At 32.5% G+C, this 26,814-nt stretch overlaps 1 protein-coding gene across 4 annotated transcripts in view; it reads right to left on the bottom strand.

Annotated features, from left to right (window-relative positions):
- LOC118198860 (cell adhesion molecule Dscam1-like) overlaps positions 1–26,814 on the bottom strand; it is a 199,755-nt gene that overhangs the window by 48,730 nt on the left and 124,211 nt on the right. For all 4 annotated transcript variants that reach the window (XM_085818988.1, XM_085818989.1, XM_085818990.1 and 1 more), the window contains exons 5-6: positions 15,817–15,964; positions 4,453–4,601 (exon numbers count right to left, since the gene is read on the bottom strand). In XM_085818988.1, the coding sequence (XP_085675114.1) occupies positions 4,453–4,601; positions 15,817–15,964 (297 nt within the window). The remainder of the gene's footprint in view (positions 1–4,452; positions 4,602–15,816; positions 15,965–26,814) is intronic.

The following is a 26,814-nucleotide window of genomic DNA, read 5'->3' as shown; positions in this document are numbered from 1 at the left end:
AGGCGATAAGAAACGAAAACTGAATTTTTTAGTATTTAGAATATTTACTCGCATATACGTATAAAGTAAACAAAACGTTTAAATTAATATTCTGTAAAATGACAAATATTTATGTAGGCCTGGTTACCATTTAAGCCTACAAGGTCCGACCTAAGACTATTTACCTATAATTCTTCATAGTCTGCTTTTTTTCTTTTTCGCTCATCAGAGTTGGAGCCCCTGAAATAATGATGTGTCTAAATCCTCCAGCATGTCTTGACAGGCCTGGCGTACACCAATGCTGAGTACACTAAATAGGAATTAAAACAATTTCGAATTTTGCGAACTTTGCAGCAGGAATTCGGGCACAATCTAGCAAGAAATCAAATGAATGTTCTTCTTCTAATTTTTCAATAAAAATCATATTTATTATTCCCGTGTAATAAAAATTTAATAATATCTTTTCTCGATGCATTTATATTGCATGCTTTTGGTGATCCTGTTTCCAGCAAATTGAGCAAGTTTTCTCAAGCATGTTAATACTAACTTCAACAAAGCCATTGACACCTTCTCTTATAAAGAAGGATTTTCGACTATAGTTGCTGAGACCTTCTCGTGTAACAGCTTTGTGTATTTAATTCTAAAGTATAAGTAATTATTTATATAAATATATTTACACAGCCATTGAAATCAGTATAGTTCAACCACTTCTCACATAACATCAGGACCAGCTTCAAGCATACGCAACATAAGCAGCCGCCTAAAGCGCCAGCTATATTGTTCTTATAAACGATAATAAACGTGTATTTCGCTTTGAATTAGTTCTAAATTACCCCTAAGTGTGCAGGAAAATGCTGAAGCTGGGGCTGGTTATTATGATCTTAAGCATGATGACTCCGACTGCCAACCTTTGCTTTCTTTGCTGGTAGAGGAATGAGTTATGATACTTTTTCTTTTTATTCTAGCTTCCATGGATTTTATGTAGTGCGGAATGGCATAAGCATTCTCTTTTGACAGGGTGTGTATTTCCTCTGTTATTAAAAGCGGGAGATATTTCTTTGCGCGACATAAACAGTAATACTTTCTCTTCTGCCTTCTTCCGTAGTGTAACTGATCAGTAAGTGCGGTTAATGACAGGACGAACAGTGGTTCAATTCCGGTAAAGTCAGAATTAGCTTTGCGCATTTACTAAAGTGGAATATCTAATGTTTTCTACAGTGGTGGCAGATATAAAACGTGATAGACAATGACTCATCATCACCTGTATTTAATCGACTGGGTCTGGGACTAGATCTAATCGATTAAATCCAGGTGTCCCTCATTTAAAAGGTGACATCTCCGTAGTCTCCCTTTCAAGTAGTAAAGAATGTAAAGGAATTATCGCATTCCCTTGTGCATGATTACATAATGTGTTAAGATAGTCTCTGTATGCTTTATTATATTCCTGCCCTTTTTAGCAATAAATTAGGAATAAATGAGTTTGGGCTCCATGATTAAATCTGTTGTAAGTGAAAATATTTGATAATTTTATAATTAAGTACAACAATAAAAAAGACCAATGCAATTCAATTGTTACCTTATGTTATTGGAGAATTTAATTCTTTTAATTGCAGGTTAGATTTTATGAAAGCTAATATGAAAAATATGAAAGGTCATAAATCCCCATTACTTGCTTGGAAAAAATGTCTTCCAAATTTCCTACTTTATTTAAATTGACGTGCAAGAAGTAATTGCTGAACATTGTTCCAGAGTTCATTGATTTAAATGGAAAATCTCTCATTCGCAGACCGTTTATTTTTAGGCGGCATTCTACCTTCTTGAAACAACATTGCATTGACATCAGCAAAAAGAATGTATCAATATAAAAAAAAATGACGAAGAAAATAATTTACAGTCTGTCTGAAGGTTCTTATTTTTATGTCCCTTTCAGCAGTCTATTATGCAAGTCGATATTCCAACAACCTTATTGCGCATGTGAGCTTTGACATGACGTCACGAGGTCATAAAGCATACGATAAGTCTTTGAATCAGAAGAGATTGAATTAAAAAAGAATGCATGGCATTTTGAAGCTGCGCCGAAAGTGAACTTGTTTAAGAAATCGATCTGTCTTTGAGTTATAATTGCAAATGATCATCAATTACCATTTGTACACATGCGGGTAGTCTGGCGTGCGCTTTGTTATTAATGAATTTACCAAGGGCGTCATTCGTAGTTCTTCCTCTGATCAAAAGATGGCGCTCATCAGAGTGAGTTTCATTCGGCGTAACTTTTCTTCTCCACGCCCATTTTATGGGTGCAAAAAATACAAAGTAAATGCTTTTTATTTTTCTTAAGATGGTTAGATGAAGAGATAAAAAATACCCATTCGATGTTAAATCCTCGGAATAGAATGAGGTCATAAAGTGATATATCTGTCACGGAAGGGAGAAAGAAATTTCTGTTTCATAGAGTGAAACTGGAAATTTATTTCTGTTTGTATTAAGAGCATCTTTAGTGGGTTATCTTACTTAAGTAATGAATAGAGTAGCAGCAGCTGTCTCCTTATTTTCGCGTATGCGATGGATTTAAATACCATTTATGGAGAAGAATACAAATTTTTGCAAAATTTCTACGAAACAAAAGAAAAATTTCAATGTTATTTAATTATAAAAATTTGTAAGGAGTATTAGGGATGAAAATGCTTTTTATTCCGATTATCAAATTTTATGGCAAAACAATGCGACGCATAAAAGGCGTCATACACCATACACAAAGTACGGAATATAATATTTTAGAATTTTGCTTTTAAATGTAACCCCGATAATTTTATAAACACTGGATTTATTTTTATAACATAAAAAATTCATACGAAATAGGTATTAAACTAGAAATAATTTGGTTTCATTCACATGTATATATGGCTTCACCTTCATTTCACAAATGATACAGAAAAAGTAACAAGCAGGCGAAGACTTGGAAAATGGCAATGTGGGAAAATGTGGCAATGTTTTGCTGCATGTCTAGTACTTTTATGCCGTTGAGTGATAAGCACTGTATTTACATAGACTCTTGGTTGTAGATGTTCTATCATACGCTAGTTTCCTGATCAGTGTAACAGGAGAGTTACAAGAGAATAAGAAATTGCTGTCATCAAAAACCCTCCATCGAAATACTTATAATCAAAAACCCTCGATCTGAACAAGCATGAATGACAGTTACCCATAGCAGTCCATTCTTAAATTTTACAGCCCTGTATAAGTAAAACATTTGCCAAGGTTCTTCATTACGCTTAATTAACATTGTCAGTCGATTATTCGAGGTGACTATAACAATAACTATTAGCCAAAAAATTCTGTCATTCATAAAAACGGCATGCGTCTTATAAACTGACGGCTAACTGTTTCTTTCTCAGAATCTTCTTACTACATTCGATATAATATGTTGTTTCCATTAAATCCATCACCGTCTGCAAAATTAATACTTTACTAAGAAATAAGACATTCGTTCTTAAAAATTATTTTTATAAACGTATCCGAATCATTGGAATTAAACCCGAATAACATATTTTATTTTCGTCATTTTATTCAAGAATAATTTTAAATAATTAGTAAATATTAATCAATAAGAAAAGGTATTTTTTAGAAGTTGAATCTCTTATTTAAATAAAAATATAAATAGCGCATTAAAAATTTGATAATACATTTTAAGTTTATGAAATTATCATTCTAATTAGAAAAGTTTCATTACTACCTTTGGCAGCATTAATGCCCGTCTACTACACTTAATCACAAATCTCAGCAGTATCGCAACTGATTTTAGTGCAGAAAATACAGAATAAAATTACTCACATTGTGCAGTTTAAAAGTCTGGCATTATAAAAAACGACATGTCTCAGAGTATTTTTTAATTCTGAAATACCCTAAAGACAATTTCTCTCATTAAATCTTACTAATTGCTTGGATACTTAATATTCAGTCTTAAAAATGTAGTTCAATGTTGTTTCAATCACAAAAATTGAAAGTCTTAATTATTTATTTTTTTATTCCTAATTTGATATGATTCAGTTTAATAACATCCTTAATTCCTAATTTAATCATATCGTTAATTCCTAATTTGATGTTCCATTTAAGTTTCTTGCGCTTAAACTTAATCATTAAATTTATATATAAAAAGTTACTTCCTGAATACATTTTATATTTTATTAGTTTTAATTGCATTTTTATTTTTTCTATTTACAAAGTCAGCAATTAAATATGTGTTTGCCTTGCAATTTTCAAAGTAGAAACGAGTTTCAGCACTTTAATCCTTACCAAAATATTTATTTGCAAATTAAGTATTAGAAGGAAAATAAAGTTTATTTTATTTATTCTCAAATAAGCAAGTGCAGTTATTTTACTCTAAAACCAAACAAGCTAGTACTTGCTTTTAAAGTAGTAAAACGGCATATAATTCATGGTTCTAAATATTTTATGAATAATAAGTAAAACATTTACCGAGTACAACTAGTTTGACAGTCCGTTCATCTTTCCCAAAAGCGTTCTTAGCGATGCAGACGTATAGCCCATTATCCTCACGGTCAGTCACTTGTACGTGCAGTTCTGAGGTAGTTCCTCGCTCTGACGTACTGTCATATACTTCATATCTGAGCATAATAATTTTTAAACTTCAAAATGAAAAGAACAAAAAGCAATATGACACTGGAAAATATTTCATCAATACACATAAAATCATTTTTACATTCTTTTTTGAAAGAAATTGAAATAAAATAACCCTGAGTTCAGTTTAGGAACAAGTATCTGCGAATGATATGTTTTGAAGAAATTTTAGAAAATGCGCCTCTACATGCGCGGGAAATCGCAAATTCTACTGTCTATAAAAACATTTCTCTCTATATGCGTTTGCAAAAACAAACAGAATGTGAATACTTTCTTAACGTTAAAAAATGATATGCAATACATAGCTAGAATATAATTAGGAAAAAATAGAAGTTTCCTGATTTCTAAGATCTTTCATAAATAATTTATATGCTTTAAAAATGGATTTGGATGGAGAAAAAATTTCAGAAATAAAAACATTTTCAGTTATATTAATATTGCGCGTTAAAAGTTTCAGTTTAGTACCAGAAATATTTCCTTAACGCGATAATAGATTAATGAAATAGTTAGTAATATCTTTTCATTTGTTGTCTTTTCAAAAAATATTAGTCGATGAAAAACTTATAATAAACTATTTAGAAAGCATTGCATTGTTAAATTTAATATTTTTAGCATTAAAAATGCTTCATAAAAACATTTGAATATTAACAATAGCTTTAAATCGGAATAAGATTGTCAGGCTTCAGCACTTTTAGTAGACTATTCTTTTAAAGTATTATCTGCTATGCAGTTTAAATAGTTATTTTATTTAATAGAAGTGAACAGTACATTTTGGTGTCATGAGAATTCAGAACCATGTTATAGATAACTGAATTTAATGAATACGCAAGGCTTCAGTTGGACTTTTCATTACGTTGACAAAAGCGTAACTGTCTTGTTTCTGCTATATGTATTGTAATATCTTGTTATTTAATAAATAAATATAATTATTGTTGAAGTGGCAACGCCATTTTTGTATTAAAACCGTTACTCAGCAACGTGAGATATTGTTTTAAAAAGATGAGATTCTGAAGATTTTACAGCTAAGAGTAGTATTAAAATTTTGCCACTTAAGAATTGTATAAAATTTGTCTATCACCGAGAACTAGAAATAAAATTTATGCTCTACTAAGAAGATTGTCTGTTTTGTAAATTACTGCAAAATACATTACAGTCTTAATAAATTGGAGGTTCCACCGAGATACTGGAAATTAGGAGTGCAATTATCAATTTCGATGGTGCTGGTCTCCTAATCCCAGAAATTTATTGAATTTTTCAGAACAAGTTTGCTAATACCAATTGCCAAGTTTGTTTATTTCAAGGAGAAATGGATGTAAGAAGTTTGCCATTTTAAAGCCAGATTGGAAGCGGATCATTCAAAGATTATCTTCTGTGCTTTTGTAACTTGAGTCCGAGCAAAAACTGTCAAAAATAGGATATTGCTGATCTCTGAAGATACGATTAACTTTTGGTTTTCTTAAAAAAGCTTTTATTGAATTTTAATACTTTGTTTCAGAATTATAGTTTATCGTGTAAGATTTTGTTTAGAATAACTGACGCTAAAAATATTCAGCTTAAATTTATAATTGGTATTTGTGGTAAAGAAGTATTTTGAAATTATTATTTATGCTTTACTTTTATTTGTATTGAATTTTTATGTTGATAAATGATATGTGTAAGCCATCCCGGCATTTATAAAAAAAAGAACTGCTAGCTGAGTTTTCGAATTTGTTGCTAAGCAGGCGCGTGAAAATAAGTAATAACGTCAAACTGACGTAGTGTGATTTGATTATACTGCTGAATTGGCAAAGATGTTTTCTTAGTTCTCGCCATCCAGGCGTGTGATAGATAGTAACGTCATCCCGACGTATTACAGATTGTATATTCTAAAAGTTGTATTGCCAAACTGGCAAAAATTGTTTTTTTTTATCGCCAACCAGGCGTGGAGATAGATAGTAAAATCGTCAAACTGACGTTGGTAAAATTCCATTGTATTGCCTAACTGGCAAAGGTGTTTATATATATAGCTAACGAGGCTTGTGAATAGTGAGTTAAAACGTCAACCCGACGTAGTATTAAATTATTTTGTGCCAACCTGGCAAAGTTGTTTAAATAATTCTCTCCAATTGGTTAGTGTGAATTTCGTATTCGAGAAATTAAATCTCGCCAGAAATTATATATTTTTAATACAAGTACGAGCTTTTAGATTGAATTTCAAAAGGAAGCCTATTAAAAGTAACTTGTGTCAACATGTCATTCTTAGCTAGGAGTAAAAAACAGGATTTAAAAGTACTAGCAGAAGAGTTAGGTTTAACCGTGAAACCTGAATTTAAGATTGGTCAATTGCATAAACTGATTACTGAAAGTCCCGATTATGATGAGGAGTTTACTCGAGAACTACTGGCTGCAATTAGAGAAGAAAGGGAACGAAAAGAAGAATGCGAAAGAGAAGAAAGAGAAAGAGAAAAGAAACGCGAAAGAGAAGAAAGAGAAAAAGAACGCGAAAGAGAAGAAAGAGAAAGAACGCGAAAGGGAAGAAAGAGAAAGAAGAGAAGAACGCGAAAGAGAAGAAAGAGAAAGAAGAGAAGAACGCGAAAGAGAAGAAAGAAAAGAAGAGCTTGAAAGAGAAGAGCGAATTAGAGCCTTTGAGCTACAGAAACTTCGACTGGAAACAATGGCTGCCACAGCACAGCCGGTAGAAACTACGCAGTTACCTGAGCAGCCTTTAAAAATCAGAATTCACGATGTCATGCCACGTTTCAACCCTAAAGAAGATGAAATAATTTTATTTCTGGTGTTATTTGAGCGTCAAGCCAAAATAATTAATATATCTGCTGCAAATCAAGTGACTCAACTTATTTCATTGCTGCCTCCCGACATTGTTCAGCTTATTGCTAGAGAACCAGAAGAGGACGCGAAACGTACGAATATGTAAAAACTTTACTGTTACAACGATTTAAATTAAGTGCGGAAAATGTTCGACAACTATTTAATAAACACCAAAAATCTACTGAAAGTACTTGGTATGATTTCTACTATGAATAAAAGAATTATTTAGAAGGATGGCTTAACGGATTAAACATTAAAACTTTTGAACAGCTAAAAGATCTCATGCTGGTTGATCAAATAAAAAAGCGTACCTCTCCTGATTTCAAAGAAAATTTTATGGATCAATGGACAACCATCATTTCACCTACTGAAATAGTTAAGAAAATTGAAGATTTTGAAGATGTGAGGAAAACAATAAAACCGAAATTTTCTGTCAATCAGACTGAGAAAATTAACAAAGGATCATTTAAACCGCGTTATGATAATTTTGTGAAAAAAATAGAGCATCCGCCTTATTTTAAGCATTCTGATAAATGGGACGATTCAAAATACCAGAAAGATCACCGACAAAGAAGTGAATTTCAAAACAAGAACCAAGAAAATTTATATGACAAAAGGTATCGACCACGTTGTTTCGAGTGTGGATCGTACGAACATTTTAAGCCTCAGTGTCTTCGCTTAAAACCAAATGAAAAGATAAATTGCGTATCTTCGAATGATGATTTGTTAGAGACATATACAATTAACGGTTTAGTTAATGGGCATGAAATGCCTATTCTTCGAGACACAGAAGCCACTGTTGATGTTATTTCTCGGAAATACATAGATAACGCAAAAATGACTGGAGAACATGTCTGGATACAATATCTTTTAAATGACCATTTAGTGTGTCTACCGTTAGCGGAATTTGAAATTAATTGCGAACTTGGTCATATAAAGACAAAGGCAGCTGTTGTTACAAATGATCCAGGCAGATATGTATTGGGTAACAAAACTGCCCAATTGTTCAAAAATAAATCAAATTTAGAAAAAATAAATGCAGTTTTGACACGATCTCAAGTAAAAAGATCTCGTGAAGAAGATCGAAATAGAGAAACCGAAATGGAGAAACTAGAAGAACTGACGTTTATTGACACTGACGAAGATATTTTACCGCAAGCTGATGAGGAAGACAAGGAAATTAAGAAAGTGATTAATGTTAATTCAAAGGAATTAATTGAATCTCAGCATCAAAGCAGAGATCTAGCGTCATTGCTTAACGAAGCTAAAATTGAAAATTCCAGCAAGACAAATGATATCAAAGTAAAAGAAAACGGATTGTTGGTGAATAGGAAAATAAATAAAAATGGAAATGAAAGGGAATTAATTGTTATTCCTGAAAAATACAGGGATCAAATAAAGTCATTATGTCATGATAGTACATCTGGACATTTAGGCGTCGTCAAAACTAAAGATAGATTAACAAGATACCTTTACTGGCCTAATTGCTATAAAGAAATAGAAGAGTATGTTAAAACTTGCGATCCATGTCAAAGAGTGGGAAAATCTAATGATAAAGCCAAAGCACCTTTGACTTTAGTACCAATTATTGCAGAAGTATTTTCAAAAATTAACTTTGACGCATGCGGTCCTTTACCAATAACACCGAATGGCAATAGATATTTAATTACCGCTATTTGTTTAGCTTCAAAATATCCGGATGCTGTACCTGTTCCTAATATTGGCACAACGTCAGTAATTGAAGCCATGTTACAAATATTTAGTAGAATGGGTTTCCCGAAAGAAATACAAACTGATCAAGGTACCTCCTTTATGAGCAATCTAGCCATAGAATTTGTAGAAAAATTTGGAATAAAAGTAACTAGAAGCTCAGTACACCATCCGCAGAGCAACCCTGTTAAAAGATTTCACCGAACAATCAAACGAATTTTAAAAGTTTTATGTATCGAAGCAGTCCCTGAGTGGGAGAAGCAAGTTCCCGCAGCTCTATTTGCTTTAAGAACAATAACGCACGAGAGTACGGGATTTACACCTGCAGAATTAGTATATGGTCGAAATCTTAGAACACCTGTAACATTATTATATGAACAATCGATGAATCCTGAAGACGAAGGAAATAATGTTGTTGAATACGTTTTTCAATTGATAAATCGGCTAAAAAGATGCAAAGAGCTGGCTACAGATAAAATGCTGGAAATGCAAACCAAAAGAAAGGTGTGGTACGATCGTAAAGATATAAAAAGAGAATTCTCTGAAGGGGATTTAGTATTAGTTGTATCAACGAATAAACCAAACAGACTAGCAGTTGAATGGAAAGGTCCTGGGAAGGTTGAGAAGAAATTATCCGAAACTAATTATGTTGTGAGTTACGAAGAAAAAAATGACTTTAACCAAGTCTACCATGTTAACATGCTAAATCCCTATCATAGACGAGCAGGATCGGTTAACCTTATGATTACAGAAGATCAGTCTGAAATTAATGATATGGAGGAAAATTTCCCAACAATTGACTCTGAACCAACATTGTTCGATTTTGAGGACATCAAAGAAAACAGCTCCTTAAGTGATAAGCTAAATGAACAACAGATTCAAGAATTGCATGCTGAAGGTTTCGAAAATCTTTTCTAATAAACCTGGAAAAACTCATTTAATAACGCATGATATTCAATTGACAGAAAACACCCCAATCCACTGTAAACCATACAGAATGTCTCCTAGACAAACGGATATATTAAAAACAGAAATCGATAAAATGCTTCAGCATAAAATAATTGAAATAGGAGATTCAGATTACACTTCTCCTATGATTTTAGTAGAAGTAGCAGGGAGGGATCCAAGACCTTGTATCGACTATAGAAAATCGAATAAATTGACTAAAACACAATTCTTCCCCTTGCCTAACATCGAACAACGAGTAGAAACGGTAGCAGGCGCAAAATATATAACTCTTTTGGATTTAACAAAGGGATACTGGCAAATACCTTTAACACTAATGCTCAAAGATTAGCCACTTTTGTTACAAGTTTTGGCACATTTAGACCTACCTCTACGGATGCCTTTCGGACTTAAAAATGCACCATTTTCATTTAGTAAAATGATGGCCGAAATCCTTCACGGTTGTGAAAACTTTGCTGTTCCATATTTAGATGACGTGGCAATCTTTTCAAACACCTGGGAAGAACATCTAAGTCACCTGAAAGCCGTTTTGTCCAAAATAAAGGACGCTGGTTTAACTATTAAACAATAAAATATAAATTTGCTCAAGATAGAGTAAAATATCTAGGAGATATTGTAGGTCGTGGTATAAGAAAGCCAAGTGAAGTGAAAGTAAAAGCTATTCTTGATTTTCCAGTGCCATCCACAAAAAGTCAAGTCAGAGCATTTTTAGGATTAGCGGGATATTATAATCATTACATTCCCATGTTATCATCTATCGCAGCACCTTTAACAGAAACTTTGAAAGGAAACTTAAAGAAAGGGAAAATAAATTGGACAGAAGAGTGCACGAAAGCATTTGAAGAGCTAAAGGAGAAACTGTCTCAAAGGCCTATACTATATGCACCTGATTTCAATAAGGAGTTTATTTTGCAAACTAATGCTTCAAACTCTGGTATGGGTGTCATTTTAGCTCAAAAAGATGAACGAGACAATGAACATCCAGTATTATACCTCAGTAAGAACTTTACAGAAACTGAAAAAAAGTACTCTACCACAGAAAAGGAATGCGCCGCCATAATATTTGCTGTAAAGAAACTTCAATGTTATTTAGACGGGCATACTAAATTCCTCATCATGACCGATCGTAATCCCTTAGTTTGGCTCAAAAATAATGTGAGTTTAAATCCACGACTTATGAGATGGGCACTAGTACTACAACCCTACAATTACACGATCGTTCATCGAAGTGGTAAAAATCATAAGAATGTAGACGCATTAAGTCGTACTCCCTGGCCTGATTAAATAATTTGTTTCTCTGTATAGATAAAAAAAATATTTTGTTCCTTCTTCTCTTCCTCAGTGTATCTTATTATGTTATATCTTGTATTTCAATTCTGTATTTTGCTGATATTGTTGTTTTGAAAAGAAAAGAAAAAAAAAAAAAAAAAAAAAAAAAAAAAACCTGAAATGTTTCAGATTTTAAATTACGTCCAAAGGAGCGTTTTTTAACATTTTGTGTGTTACCTTTCTTTATTAAATATCATGTTCCTCGCACTTAAACCATAAGATCCAGTGCAACAGCAATATCGCAAAATAGTTTTAAAACGAGCATATCTTTAGAATTTCCGATACAGAGACTCACGCGCTGGAGATAAAAATGTTTTTTCTGCACAACGTTGCCATTGCTCGCTTTGAAATCCTTGAGTTTGTTAATCAAAAATTCGTCAAAGTTTTAAAAAATAGGAAATCGATCATAAAACAAATTTCAAATTTCAAATTTGGTCTTCCACATGCTCATATTCGTTGGAGGATTACGTTATTCAAAATTCGATGACTCTATGTACCGTTGTTTTATCACAATACGAGAAATATACATACATTTATGCAGATTTTTCATTATTTAATTTCTTCAAATATAATGCAGGACTCTAACATTTTATGGCAACAGTTTGAAAAGTGAACCGACATTTATCCGTCCGACGCAAAATGCCAAAACGAAAGTAATAGTCCTTCGGGACTCAAGTCCCTTTGGACTAAAAAACCGTAAACTTTAATTTATAAAAATATAAATTAAAGTTTATCTGGAGGGGGGGAGGTTGTAATATCTTGTTATTTAGTAAATAAATATAATTATTGTTGAAGTGGCAACGCCATTTTTGTATTAAAACCGTTACTCAGCAACGTGAGATATTGTTTTAAAAGAGATGAGATTCTGAAGATTTTACAGCTAGGAGTAGTATTAAAATTTTGCCACTTAAGAATTGTATAAAATTTGTCTATCATCGAGAACTAGAAATAAAATTTATGTTCTACTAAGAAGATTGTCTGTTTTGTAAATTACTGTAAAATACATTACAGTATATTTCTCCATGCCTTCTCCTAAATAATTATATTCGCATTAGGTCTGAAACTGGATAAATCTGCATGGAAGTGCTCTTTCTGGTAATGGAAATTAGCGCCTGTAACGCTATGGTAAACAGATTGTAGAGACATTAGGTATTTTTGGAAGCAGGCAAGATGAAAAATATGCAACGCTTTCACCGGGAATCGAACCGCCGACCTCTCAATTATGCGCTGAGCATGCAGACCACTACACCACGAGGGTTCGCTAAGAAAACGGTAGAAATAACCTTATGTACTCCCCCTTTTAAAGGCCGATTGGGGTTTTTTAAGGGGACTCAATTGCCAAATCCTGGGTGAGGAGAATCATCATTCAACACCCTTTGGTTTCGGGCGCCACTATAGAGACATTAGGTATTTTTGGAAGCAGGCAAGATGAAAAATATGCAACGCCTTCGCCGAGAATCAAACCTCACCTCCGACCTCTCAATTACGCGCTGAGTGTGCAGACCACTACACCACGAAGGCTCGCTAAGAAGGCTGGAGAAATAACTTATAGGATATCTAATAAGCAAACTGACAAGCAACTACCGTAAATCGTAATTTAGTTTTTGGAAAAACAGTATATAATATTATTAGAGGAAGTTTTTGAGGTTATTTTCATAGACTTTTGCCTTCTAGGTATCTCGAGGCATAAAAATCCCAAGAAATAAAATCTGGGGAATGAGGTGGCCATAAATCTTTGTATTTTAATTGATTTCTTGCGATAAATTCTTAATTGATGCAGCGAAAATAGCACTAACACAGAAAGTTAGAAAAAATACACTCTTAGACAAAAAAAAAAAAAAAAAAAAAAAAAAAAGACGCACCAAGAAGGAGTTAATCGGTAGAAGTGATGCAAATATACAGAAAAACAAATGAATTACAGTTTGAGAAAAATTGGATGTTTTATTGAAGTGATAGAGCTTTACAAAGTGAAAAAGTCAGTAACGCGTTTGTCCACCTCTGGCCTTTATGCAAGCAGTTATTCGGCTTGGCATCGATTGATAGAGGTTGCGGATGTCCTCCTGAGGGATATCGTGCTAAATTCTGTCCGTTCTCGGCGCGTTAGATTGTCAACATCCCGAGCTGGTTGGAGGCCCTGCCCATAATGCTCCAAACGTGCTTAATAGGACAGAGATCCAGCGTCTTTGCTGGCCAAGGTAATGTTCGGGAAGCAATAGAAGCATGTGCAGTATGGGGGCGGGCATTATCTTGCTGAAATGTAAGCCCAGAATAGTATGATATGAAGAGCAACACAACGGGCCTTAGATCCGCTGTGTTGTAAGGTTGCAACGGATGACAACCAAAGGGATTCTACTATGAAATGAAATGGCACCCCAGACCATCACTCCTGGTTGTCGGCGTGTCTGCCGGAAGACAGTCAGTTTGGTATCACACCGCTGTCCGGGGCGTCTTCAGACTCGCCTTCGCTGGTCATCGGGGCTCAGTTCAAAGTGGGACTCATCACTGAAGACTATTCTACTCCATTTTGTGACATTCCAGTGCGAATGAGCCCAACACCACTGCAAACGGGCTTGACATTGTACAGAGTTTAATGGTAGTCGACGCAAGGGGCGCCGTGACCTCAGCCCCCTTTCTGTGAGCCGTCTATGAATGGTCCTTGCGGTCACTGGTTGCACTTGGTTGCACGTACAATCGATGATAATGATGCATCTAGGGCTGTGAGGGCCGCTCTGACGATTGCTCGGTCTTCACGTTCTGTCATTTCTCCAGGCCTACCGCTTCCTTCTTGACGCTGTGTGCGGGCATGGTTAACCCATTCCTGCCAACGTCGTCTAACAGTGGCATCGCTCCTGCTCAAATGTAGAGGTATTCGCCGATTAGACCAACCGGCTTCCTTGAGGCCAAGTACACGACCTCTCTCAAATTCTGACATTTGCGCATATCGTTCGCGCACCTGTATGAGAGGCATAGTTACTGTCTACCAGAGTACACGGAATGAAATTAGTGAAGAATTTATGACCTGGAATCGTAATTTCTCCTCTTAAATATCCTGCCAGTTGCGCAGATCAGATGCGCTGTAGCGACAACCGTTCATTCATTGGCAGCCAAAATGTAAAATTTTGCATTTCCATCGAAACCAGTATGCATATCAATTTGTGTCCAATTTACTTAATAACTTCTCGGTGCGTTGTGGTGCGTGCCTTTTTTTTTTTTTTTTTTTTTTTTTTTTTTTTTTGTCTAAGAGTGTATATACTGTTGAACAGGGCCGTTTTTATGGGAGACACGCTGAATATAGACTAACTTTTTAGTGTAGTCGTATCTTATTGGAGTGCTCTTCATTTATGGAAAATTCTGTCTATTTTCTATTCTGAAGTTGTTTCTTTAGTTCAAAATGTACAGAAGCCCGGATAACGGTAATTTTTCTCTTGCCTTTTCTTCCCATGAAGAGAAATTACTAGCTATCTTACGAAGTCATTTAAAGAGAAATCTTCATCAACAGAAAGTACACACACAGTGAAGTTTTAAGCACTTGGACGCATTAAAATATCAGAAAGTTTAAAATTAAAGGACTTACCTTTTTAAACATACTAATGTATGCAGTCATTACATACTGAAGATATTTCAATAATAAAGGTAAAAAAATTCGATGAGAGATAGACAACCAGAAAGTTAATACGTTATTTACTTATTATTTTTTTACAGTTGTTAAAACGTTAATATTGTCGACGATCATTATACCGACTGCTCGTTACAGCGATCCATTCCGTTACAACAGCTAATGCAAAAAGCGTCCAACCGAAGCAATTAAGTCAAATTAACTTTCAGTACGGCGACTACTCGTTATGATACTCCTTTTTGTTTTAGAACGTGAGGGTTCGTTTAGTACGCGTCTATTATACTATGTTTTTTAAACTTCGCCACTCAAATAAAAATAAATCACAATTTTCTCACAATAAGAATACAACATGATAGTAAGAATATATGTGATGTAATATTTTGTATCTTCAAGGAAATTTCGCTAAGATGTAATCTTATATATTATAAACATGTTCTGAACACTTTCCACATATGATACTAACCTAAGTTTTAATAGCATATATGGAGCAATCTCTCAATGATAAACAATTTAAGTAGAATTTCTAGCATTTTATGAATGTTTTAAAATTATTCTTCGTTTTGTTTGTTTAAACTGCTTTATGCGTTATGCTCATAATAAGATATTTTTTTCTTCTTAAAAATGATAATCATTTAAAAGAACTCGATTACATATTATAGTTTTCCCTAATTCCGATAAAAAATTCTGAATACAAATGAAATCTTACGTATTTTCATGTGTTTGAAATATAGTATTTTCTGAAAAGAATAATACCAAAACTAGTTGAACCTTACCTTGTGCTTTCCTTTTCCGATATCGGAATTTGATTTTTGGTCCACGTTAATGTGATAGGATTATCGCCAAAGGCTTCGCAGTGCAAAATTGCTGTTTCACCCCATCGAACTGTTTCCACTTTAAATTTGTTCTCGAATCGGGCTGGAACTGAAATTGAGGAAAAACAGCAAAAAGACGTAAGCGATAACACTTCTTGAATAATACTCATAACACAATTTGAAAGATAGATATACAGTGGTGGCCAAAATTGTGGACACTTTTGGAAATTTTTATGTTTTTGAACTTTGTATGCTTATAGAAAATGTTACGTTTCGCAAAATGCAAACTTGTATATATCATATTAAAGAGAATTTATTAAATTCAATACAAAACACAAAATTCAATTATTTGCAATACAGAAAAAGTTATATGTACTTTAATATAAATAAAAAACACAGTTATAAAGTGGTTTGTAATGTCTAGCTTTCCTGGCCAATCACTGTTCTTGTTTTGAGAACCAATCAAATGTTAGTAACTGCCAGTAGAAGCTAACATCATGTTTACACTTGAAACAATTCATTATTTTGCTTTGTTCTGTAGAAGGAGAACCTGTTTCTTATACACTGCAATTACAAGTAGGAAATTTTGTAAAAATTTTTAATATTTAGTCAAGAAGCAATAACATCAAATAAAAGAGTATATTGGACACCTAGAAAGAGATGTAATATTATTGTGTTACGAGAAAGTGGTCTTTCCTGTGCTGAAATTGCAAGACAGGTGGCTGGTTCAGTGATTACATCTGGAGTCCGAAAGTTTTGTTTACGATATCAGGAGACAAATTCAATAAAAAACAAAGAAGGAAAAGGCCGAAAAAGGTGCACCACATCTATTGATGACAGAAGAATAAAAAGACTATGTCTCCAAGATAGAAAAATGTCATCAGCGGCCATCAGAAATGATCTGAATGATGCTGGTGTTTCTGTCAGTTCAAGAACTATCAGGAGAAGATTAACAGATGTTGGACTGATAGGTAAATTCCACAAAAAAAGCCTTATCTTAATTTTCAGCAACGAAAAAAAGACTACAGTGGGCAAAGGAACACATCAATTGGACAGATGATCAGTGGTCACTTATATGGAGTGATGAAACTAAGATATCGTTTTTCGGTAGTGATGGGCGAAAATATGTAAGACGTAGAATAGGAGAAGAGCTACATCCTGACTGCATTCAAGCAACTGTGAATAACCCAGTTAGTGTTATGATTTGTTTATGCATGTCAGCAGATGGTATTGGTCGCCTTCATGTCATCGATGGGACACTGAATGTCAGAAAATACATTGACACTATTCTAGAACCATAACTTCTACCTTCCATCAGAGATCTCTTTCCCAACAATGCTTCTTCGTTTATTTTTCAGCAGGATTCTGCTCCTTGCCACACGGCCAAAATATCGAAAGAGTGGTTTCGTACAAAGAGCATTAAATTGTTGTCATGGCCAGGAAACAGTCCTGACCTCAATCCTCTCGAAAATTTGTGGCACCGTTTGAAATCTCTTGTCCGAATGACGCGCCCATCAAATAAAAGGGAACTAATTGAGGCTATAATTGTTTCCCGGCATCATGTAATAACGAAAGAAGAGCTTAAAACTCTTATCAGTTCAATGAAACGTCGATGTGAAGCTGTAATCAAAAATAAAGGGTACCCTACTAAGTACTGATAACTCACTGCAATCATCACTATCTAATGTATATCGATAACTATTATCGTTTAACTTTTTTTGTATTGCAAATAATTGAATTTTGTATTTTGTATTGAATTCAGTAATAAATTCACTTTAAAATGATATATACAAGTTTGCATTTTGTGAAACGTAACGTTTTCTATAAGCATACAAAGTTCAAAAACATAAAAATTTCCAAAAGTGTCCACACTGTAGTTAATTAGCATACAAGTTTTATAATAACATTCTTTTATTGTCATAAATAAAAAACAAAATTTAAGATGCATTTTAATAAATAAAGAAAACATAAATATATTTTAATTTTTCGTTTTTTTATATCATAGAACAAGGACAATAAGCGAAAAGTCTATTTCCTGTGCTCTAGAATTCATACTATATAATTATAGTGACGTATTAAAGTAAACGGATGTAAAATTTTGCGAAAAAATATACGAGACAAGAAGAAACCTTGAATAAAGACATATAACCTACAATAAAGTAGTAGGATTACAAAAAATCTGAAATATGTAATAAAATCACATACTAGGACACTTTACACTCAAGCATGACTAGAAGAAAGAATTTTAACATTTATAATTACAAAAATTTGTTGTTTTTCAGATACAAAATTATTATTATATTAAACAAATTTATCAGATACTTAGTTAAAGATATCCGTTCCAAAATATTTTTAACAATACTATATATTATCAGTTTAATGAAGTCTTAGAAATTTTCTTTGTTAACCGAATTGAGTGAAATCTGGGGTATAAAAGAAATTTAAAATTCTTTTTTGCACAATTTGAAATTTATTTATTTATCTATTTGAAGCGCTGAAAAGAAATACAACAGGTCATTAAACATAGCATTATCACATGTTATTAAACATTTGCATTGTATCATTATCATACATAGCACATCAAAGTCACAAAATTAAATATTTTGCAATAAACCTCACTGATTTGTCATTAGATAATTACATGTAATTACAATTCAGATCTATTAAACTGAAATTAAGATTGGAAACATTATAAAAGCGTTATAAATAAGAAGAAAATAGTTAATAAATACAAAAAATGAATATAAATATAATTCTTTGAAACGTTAGGAAATTTTATAACTAAACGATATTTAAATACTACGAAAATTCTTCATTGCTGATTTTGATAAATCAAAAAGTAGGTATCATTTATTTTTCGATCTCACTGTTATCATAATTATTAAGTGACAACATACAAATTCAATTTTCGTTTAGTTAACAAAAATAGCTTCTTAAATTTCATATCTTAACATTTACGATATACAATAATAAGTGAATTTAACCAAATAATGATTAATTTCAAAAATCAAGCTTCAAATCAATTGGGCAATAAAACTGCTTATGAGAAAAAAACAAAACTTTATATCATTATATCTGAAGCTGTAAATTAAAAGATTCCTTAAAAAGAAGGGTTCATATTTCAGAAAATTGGAAATATATTTTTCTGTTGATGATAATTTGTAGTTGAATTTCTTTTATTTGTTTGCTGTTAAAAACACGGCTTTCATAAAAGAGGAATAGTTTGGCTGTACAGCAAGAGAAAAAGAATTTCATTGGTTTTATGAACTATATATTAATAGTATTGCGTCTTTAGTAATAGTACTAATAGTTTTGGTCTTTAGTAATTTAATAGTACTACAAACTTTACAGTTCAGGTTCACAGTTAAGAATACTTTTCTGAAAAACAGCCAGATTCAAGGTATTAAATATTTACGAATTACTGTTCAGCAACGTTTGCTCAACAGAGTTTTCCGTGAGAAATAATGAGGAGTAGGGTAATAAATTATATATAAAGATATATAATGATTTTTATATCGGTTTTCCCTGATACATAGATATTTTTTCAAAGCCTTCATAAGGGTAGCTATGTTAAGAAATGCTATCGTGAAAGGAATTAAAATGAAGGGAGCTATATATGAGCGTTTCATTAATAAACACAGTTTTTTAATTTCCGACTATTCTAATGAAGAAAACATAATGTGTCCTGTAAGAACAAATTTACTATTTGTGGAATTATTTTCAGTTGAGTATTTTGTATCCTTAAAACAACAAGCAATCAAAACACTAATCTTCACATAATGCAGATACGAGAACTCGTATTTCAGAATAAAATTTAATTTAAGCATTTGCTAACAATTTTGGTATTTATTCTATAAAATATTTCATTCAATAAAAAAATTATACACTTGTATTTTGAAATGACACTTCAAAATATTTTACAAGACAAATATATTAACGGAGAGATTTATTATTGTTATTATTATTATAAATAAAAAATTTTATGCCACTTTTGTTGCTCCATAATTTGAAAAGTTTTAATTTCAGACAAAAAAAAAGTATTTTCGCAGGAATTTAAAATAACGTTCCAGCGAAAACACTCATTTTCTTTACTCAAACATTGACTTTAATCTGATATTTTATATTACGGTTTCAAAACGATCCTCGTCAGAAATTTGACAAGGAAGCCTTCCTTATCAGATGAATTCTAGTATTTAACGATTATTTGACGTTACATTAAGATTTCACCAGCCGTATTAAATTCAAGAGATCTCATCTCAGTATTAAGGTTTACATACTGCTTTAAATTTAATGTTATTGTGTACAATAGATATAATGCTTAACTGATGTCTAATAATATATTTGTATCAAAGAGAAATTTACAGATATGGACTTACACAAAAAATATTAATAGCTTAACGATTTTAATTTCAAACAGATAACCGGCAATTTTCTTCTAGAGCTGAAATTTTTGGGGTAACAAGAGGCGAAAGGTGTTGAGAAGCGGAGATGAATGCGACTTGATTCGCAATACAAACTTTTTAAGTAATGTTAAACAAAAGTGCTCAGTGATTTATAACGCAACTAAGTACATTCAAAATTGACACGCTTTTACTTATAACCTCGGCTAATACGTTTCGACGGGTTTATTTTCTTAAAAAAGAAGTTTTTGATAACTTAGAAATTCTTCAGCGCAGTTCTCCAGAGAAACGTTTCTGTTGTTATTATTTTGTCCATGTATTTCTTGAAAGAATAATTGTCAGAGCCTCAAAGAGATTGGATTTCTATTCCCGCTCCAATTTTGAGGGAGGACACCCTGGGGAGTTAGTCCAAGGGCTTCCACCTCTCTCCCCTACCAACAAACCACACGAGAGGACTTTCAGCTCGCCATATATTTAGATTGCCCACCTTAAGGAAAGAAGCTATACATTTACAAACACCCATGACTTCACCGTAATTCGAACCCAAGCCCTTCTATACCGCAGTACGCTCCCCAAACCAATATACAGTTTGGGAGGCTCCAAAGTTTCCATCGGATTTTGATAGCCTTCAGTCGGTTTACACAGTTCTCTTATGAAGGGTCATTTACAGAAGTACGTCTATGGTAGCGGATATAATATGGATGCTTTATCAAAGTAGCAATCATAAATAAAGAAGTGAAGGAAACATTGTATCATCGCGTTTTAAATTAAACAACGAAAGGTCTACTGAACTTTTTAAGTATCTACCATAGAAGGTTAAAAACAAAAATGTATCAAATTAATTAAGTTTGGATACGATTATATAGTAAACAGTGGAAATATATGTTGAAAGATCAAATTAGAAAACATAAAAGATCTTTCTTTCTTACTATACTACGAAATGATTACGCAAGAAATATAATAAAAATCTAATCAAGAATGTCTTGATTTTAACATCAAATAATTTATTCATTTTCTTTGCATGATGTTAAATACAAACTGTACCTTAGTTTCATTTCTATTAAAAAAGCCAAGCATTTAACCCAAAACAAAATAAAATAAAATAAAACAGATTCCTGTAGTTCACAACAGCGGCGATCTCTGCCACGTGCATAATTTTTTTTTACTTTTTACTAAAGGTTTAGTGATTTTAATAAACTAAGAAAACTTCGTCCAATTTTGCTTAAGAAAATGTTTTATTTAGTCTACAAGAAAAATAAATTTTGATCAAATTTCATAATAAATATCATGGACAAAATCATAATGATCCTTTACTTTTTTTCCTTTTGCGATATCTAACACGTGCGTTCGAATAGATAAAAGATGATGTTAGAAATGAATAAGACATTTAGCGAGAAACTACACTTCGGCCAAGCCAAATTTCAAAAATAAAACATTTTCATGATTCTTGTGTTTTATCTATATGTTAAAAGCACAATTTAAACACTCTGTTTTAAACACTAGATCTATTCTTTATTACTTGTTTTAGAAAACAATATCTTGGTGAGATCATCTATTTAGATTATATTGTAAGAGAAATATTATTATTTTTATACGAATAAAGAATTTTGTAATGAACCATGTTATTTTAAATAGGCACACTAAAAGACGACCCTGAAATTATTAAGTCTCTGGCAATTTAATATTTCCTGTCAAAAGTGCTTTTCACCAAACCACCCGAGGAAGCCTACGTTGAACGAGCATCTAAGGGGGAGTAAGAAGAACACGTGACGATGGATCGCTGCTCTCTTGAGAAGGATGTGCCGTGATTCGCGCTTCTAAGTTTCAGTGAGAATAAATTTTTTTAAAAAGTTTATGAAGAATTTAAAAAGCTTTTCAGTCTCAGTCAAAGAATTTTGTAGTAAAATGTTGGGAAGCTGTTTTTATTTAACATAAAAGCAGCAAACGTTCTAATTTTTTAGTAGAAGCAATATATTTGAGCATTCAAACACTAAAGTTATTTATTTAAAGTGAAAATCCATTTACGACAAATAATCTTTAACATTCTACGATACAAATTTATTCTTACGTATTCCTTCAAAGGATTATTATCTAAATGACAAATCATTTTGTCACACTACAGTTTCAATTGAAATAAAGACATGTATTTAATTTTATGCTTTAAAAATCTTAAAGAATGGATTAGTTTAATGGTGATATGAAGAAAAAGTCGATCCGTGTTAAAAAAAGCTCATAATTTACGTGTCACTTACGTTTAATGCTTTGAGTATTTTTTTAACTCGAAATGCTACCTACAGAAATCGTGGGTAAAGCAGTTGGAGAAATTTAATCACAGTGATATTTTTGGTTACTTAATTCTGCTTTTTTCCTGTAGTTTTAAATTGGTACTTATTTCTTAATGAGACGTCTTTTATTTTGTTAGGACAATAAATTAATTGTTGAATTAATATGAATCCACTAATAACATTATTTTCCTCCAAATATTTATTTCTTTTATTTACTGATTTGGAAGTTTTAAATAGATAAAAAAATATTTATTTTCTTCCATACTAATTAATTTTATAATTTAAATGCTACAAATTCTCTAATTTTTATGTTCAAAATCATAAAAATATTACATTTTATGATTTAATTTTAAGTTTCCATAATAAGTTGATTTTAAATTTCCATAAAAGCCATGACTAATGAAATAGTGATGCATAGCATGCAGGCATACTATGCATCACTATTTCATTAGTCATGGCTTTTATGGAAAAGAACGATTTTCATTGTCCTACTATATCTTGAAACTATACATGGTAATATATAGTGCAGGTATAAATGTAATTGTATTACTTTGTCTTCTCTTGCGAATTGGGTCATGTAAAACGTAACCCAATTCGCAAGAGATTAGGAATTCCCAATCCAAATCTCTCAAATTTACACGTAACTTCTCATATTTACGTGTAAATTTGAGAGACATTATGTTTGCTCTATTAGAAATGAGATTTCCAGTTAACTGTACTATATATTAAAAGAAGTTATACAGAAACTGTGCTGTCTTTCCTACAAATTAAATATCATGTGTTTTATAGAACGTAATAATAAATTTTCAATATTAAATCACAGATTGAAAAGCAAAAGCAAAAGTAAAGCATTTTTGAACACAAAATTTTAAAATCACTGTTGGGGGGAGTACCCGGTGTACTGAAAATTATCAAACAAGATCCTAATACACGGCATATGGAAGAGGTAAAAAATAATTACGCTTTAAAACGTTGATTGAAATAGCTTAAAAATTTCTGACGACTATGTTTAATATTCAAAGTGATTCAATTTTTAAGGATTACGTTTACGTTAACGAAATTTCAAGAACCTTCCAAAATTGCATCCGGGTGTCACGGACGCTGCAATGTGCAACATTGCATCTTTTCCGCAATAAAATGTTTCAACGCACGCGTAACAGTTCTCCCATCACGCTCTCCGTCGATATCGACAAAAGAAAGTCCGGGAGACCTGGATAATCTCATCCCTCCCCCTTCTTCCCTTCAGAAACGTCATCGATTGTAAAGTGACGTCATGATGCACGCATGGAAGGCCCAGATGTCCCGAAGTGCCGGGAGATGCCACTTACGTCCGGAAAGGGGTGGAAGCGTGAGTAGAAATATCGATCCCAGTACGTTAAGCCTCGGTTGTTACATCGGCCGATAAGGATGCACACCATTTCTCGGACACGATTCCATATAGCACACCGACGATGCCATCCTAACTACCCCGCTGCTCGACTTGTTGATGCAGGACGAAAATTGGACAAGAAGGAATACACTTTATTTATTTATTTTCCCTTTCTAGGAAACTAGGTAATACGGTGTTTTAAAATTCACATCTTTTTAATAGTGTGTTGGGAAAATAAGCTTAGATATAGTCTGGTTTTGATAAGAAACTTAAAGTTTTAAAAAAAAAAAAAGAGATGCACTAAAAGTAACGCAGCGTATATCACGCGACTAAGAATTAAGTCACAAAGCAAGAAATAAAAGTGTTTGAGTTTTTAGAGCGTTTAACAATTAAAACTTCGAGTAAGTTTTTCTTATTTCTTATTTTTTCGTTGGAGGAAGATATATAGTAACCTATACTTATTTTCTTGCAATTTTTTGCCTATTTTTGACGTTTCAAATCATTTTTATGATCAGTATAGTCTAGTTATGTTTAAAATTATAATCCAGTTTGCTGCCACAAAGCGGAAAACAATAACTACTCTGTACTTGGTTTTGAGCCTGATGGATGTGTGGCTGTATAGGCGTTTTGTGGTGTTCCCTATCTATAACATGAATACGAGTCAGTTTCCTTTAAGACACCTTCCATAAATGCATTCCTCTCCTTAGGCAGATAGCTATTTAGGCAGCTAGCTCTCGAGTGCTTCACCATAATCCATTCCGAAATCAGAATGTTCAAAATGAAGCTGGCCTCTAATAAAAAGATAAAAAAATATTTTTGTTCTAGTTTGGATTTTTTGCATATTATTAAAAAAAACAGAAAATAATCGGAATTTAAGATTTTACAAATTGAAAGCCAGAATATGGAAATGGGAAACCCAAAACGCAAATTTGAATTTGCTCTCAAATTCAAAAGCTTTTTTCTGAATATTTTAATTCGGAATTTATTATATTCTAAACATTTTAAATATATTTTTGGAATTACATTAGCTTATTTTGCAATTTCTAGAAATGTTCTCCTTCATCAGCACTCATTATACTGAAACAAAGCCATCTGAAGAAAAGGAGGAATCTCACTGCAGTTAGATATACCATACAGGAATCCTAAGTACTGTTCCTGATACGCTCTTTTCGAAAATCTCTAAACCTAGAATTGTAAATTAAATTAAAATTAATTATAAAAAAGAAAGCTGTTTTCGAGGTGATAAGACCTTTTTTTAGAAAAAGACAATTCCAGGTTGCTAGCTGGCTAACATTTAATGATTTTCTCCATTCGCCATTCGAAAAATTATGTCGTAAGCATTTAAAGCGGATATTTTTCTTTTCTCGTTCTTAAATACTAAATCCTCAATACCTCCACAATTATTCCTTTGAACAATTTAAAATGCCAAGCCAGTCACCACCTACCACTAAACAAATAAATATAAGCAATACAGGAGAAAAGATTCATTTCCTCGTAATACAAACATCCTGCGATTCTCAATCGCGACGATGCTCCGATTTGAAAAGGTAACACAGATCAGAATCGATTATTTCCCTCGCGCGTATTATTTCTAAATTATACCAAAAAAAGTTATAAAAAATGAGGGATGTGACATGGAAGAAGAATAAAATCTAGAACAAATCTGAAAAAAAGAGGAAGAAAATAAAGAAATGGGGCCTTCTTTCTTCGAAAGTGGGTTAAAATATTTTTAAACCATTAATAAAGAAGACATGATTATTTGAATAAGTTGAATAACTGCAAACAAAAGAGATAAACATCTCTTTCGTCCCAAAGGCATAGAGAATATATTACTGCTTGCAGTATATAGTTGTTGTTGAAGAGCATGAAATTTTCAGATAAACTAGCTTTTCCAATATACCTCCGGCTGTGTCACTGAAAGTTCAATCCTGATTTTGCAATATTCAAAACAAAAATATTTTTTCGAAACTATTTACCATAAAAAAACCGAAAATAATGCGACGTTCTCACTTTGAGGCAAAGAATATATATATATATTTATTAATTTTTTATTTTCGATTATCCTCTAAGAAATGAAGAGCAAACCTATTGTGTAATAGAACGTGTAAACTTTAATTCTTTAGTAGATTTAGATAAAACTATGGAAACTATGCTTATTAAAAGTTTTAAACTGTAACCGTATTCACATTAAAAAACTCAAAGCACCCATTAATACATATCAAAAGTAATTAATTATATATATAATTAATTAATATAACGTATTAATTAAAGCATATTTATGCATATGATGATGTGGTTTTTTAGGGGGGAAAAGAAACTCAAATCATGCTTGAGTCATGCGGAAAGTCTGTTGCTTAGTTGACAACTGATGTGAAAATCATAAGTGGCTTGATGGTTAAAACATCGTTATTTTTCACAGAAACAATTTTTCAGCAATATACATTTTTTTAAAACTGATTCAACACGAGGAAAGCACGGCCTACACTTTAATATTCGTAGTTTACATTTTAGACAAAGAAAAAGAAGTAGAAGCGAGAGACGTGGTTTACTCAGGCAACAGCACGCGAGAAAAAGGAATGCGTACTCACTTCGATCCAATTTATAGGCTGAAAGTTATTATGTTAATCCTCAACAGCGATTGGGCTACAGATGTCGCAGGGCAGAGCAATTGCAATGAAAGAATCACGTAACATGCGGCAGAGTTACGCAGCAAAACACATCCTTTGAAACAGAGATACATTTAATTAAAACTTATGAATTCCAAGATCTGTTGCCAATTGATTAAGTCTAATAATTTTGTTTCATATTTTACAATTTACATATCTATTTCAAGACAAGAAAGCTTGTATATCTTAGCTTATTATAAATACTCCATTTGTTTCGGAAATCATTCATCAAAAATTTC

The sequence above is a fragment of the Stegodyphus dumicola genome, chromosome 6, assembly GCF_044657685.1.
Source record: "Stegodyphus dumicola isolate Sdum_Otavi_A_Nest chromosome 6, ASM4465768v1".
Taxonomy (NCBI): domain Eukaryota; kingdom Metazoa; phylum Arthropoda; class Arachnida; order Araneae; family Eresidae; genus Stegodyphus; species Stegodyphus dumicola.
This window is presented reverse-complemented; position numbering and strand designations above follow the sequence as displayed.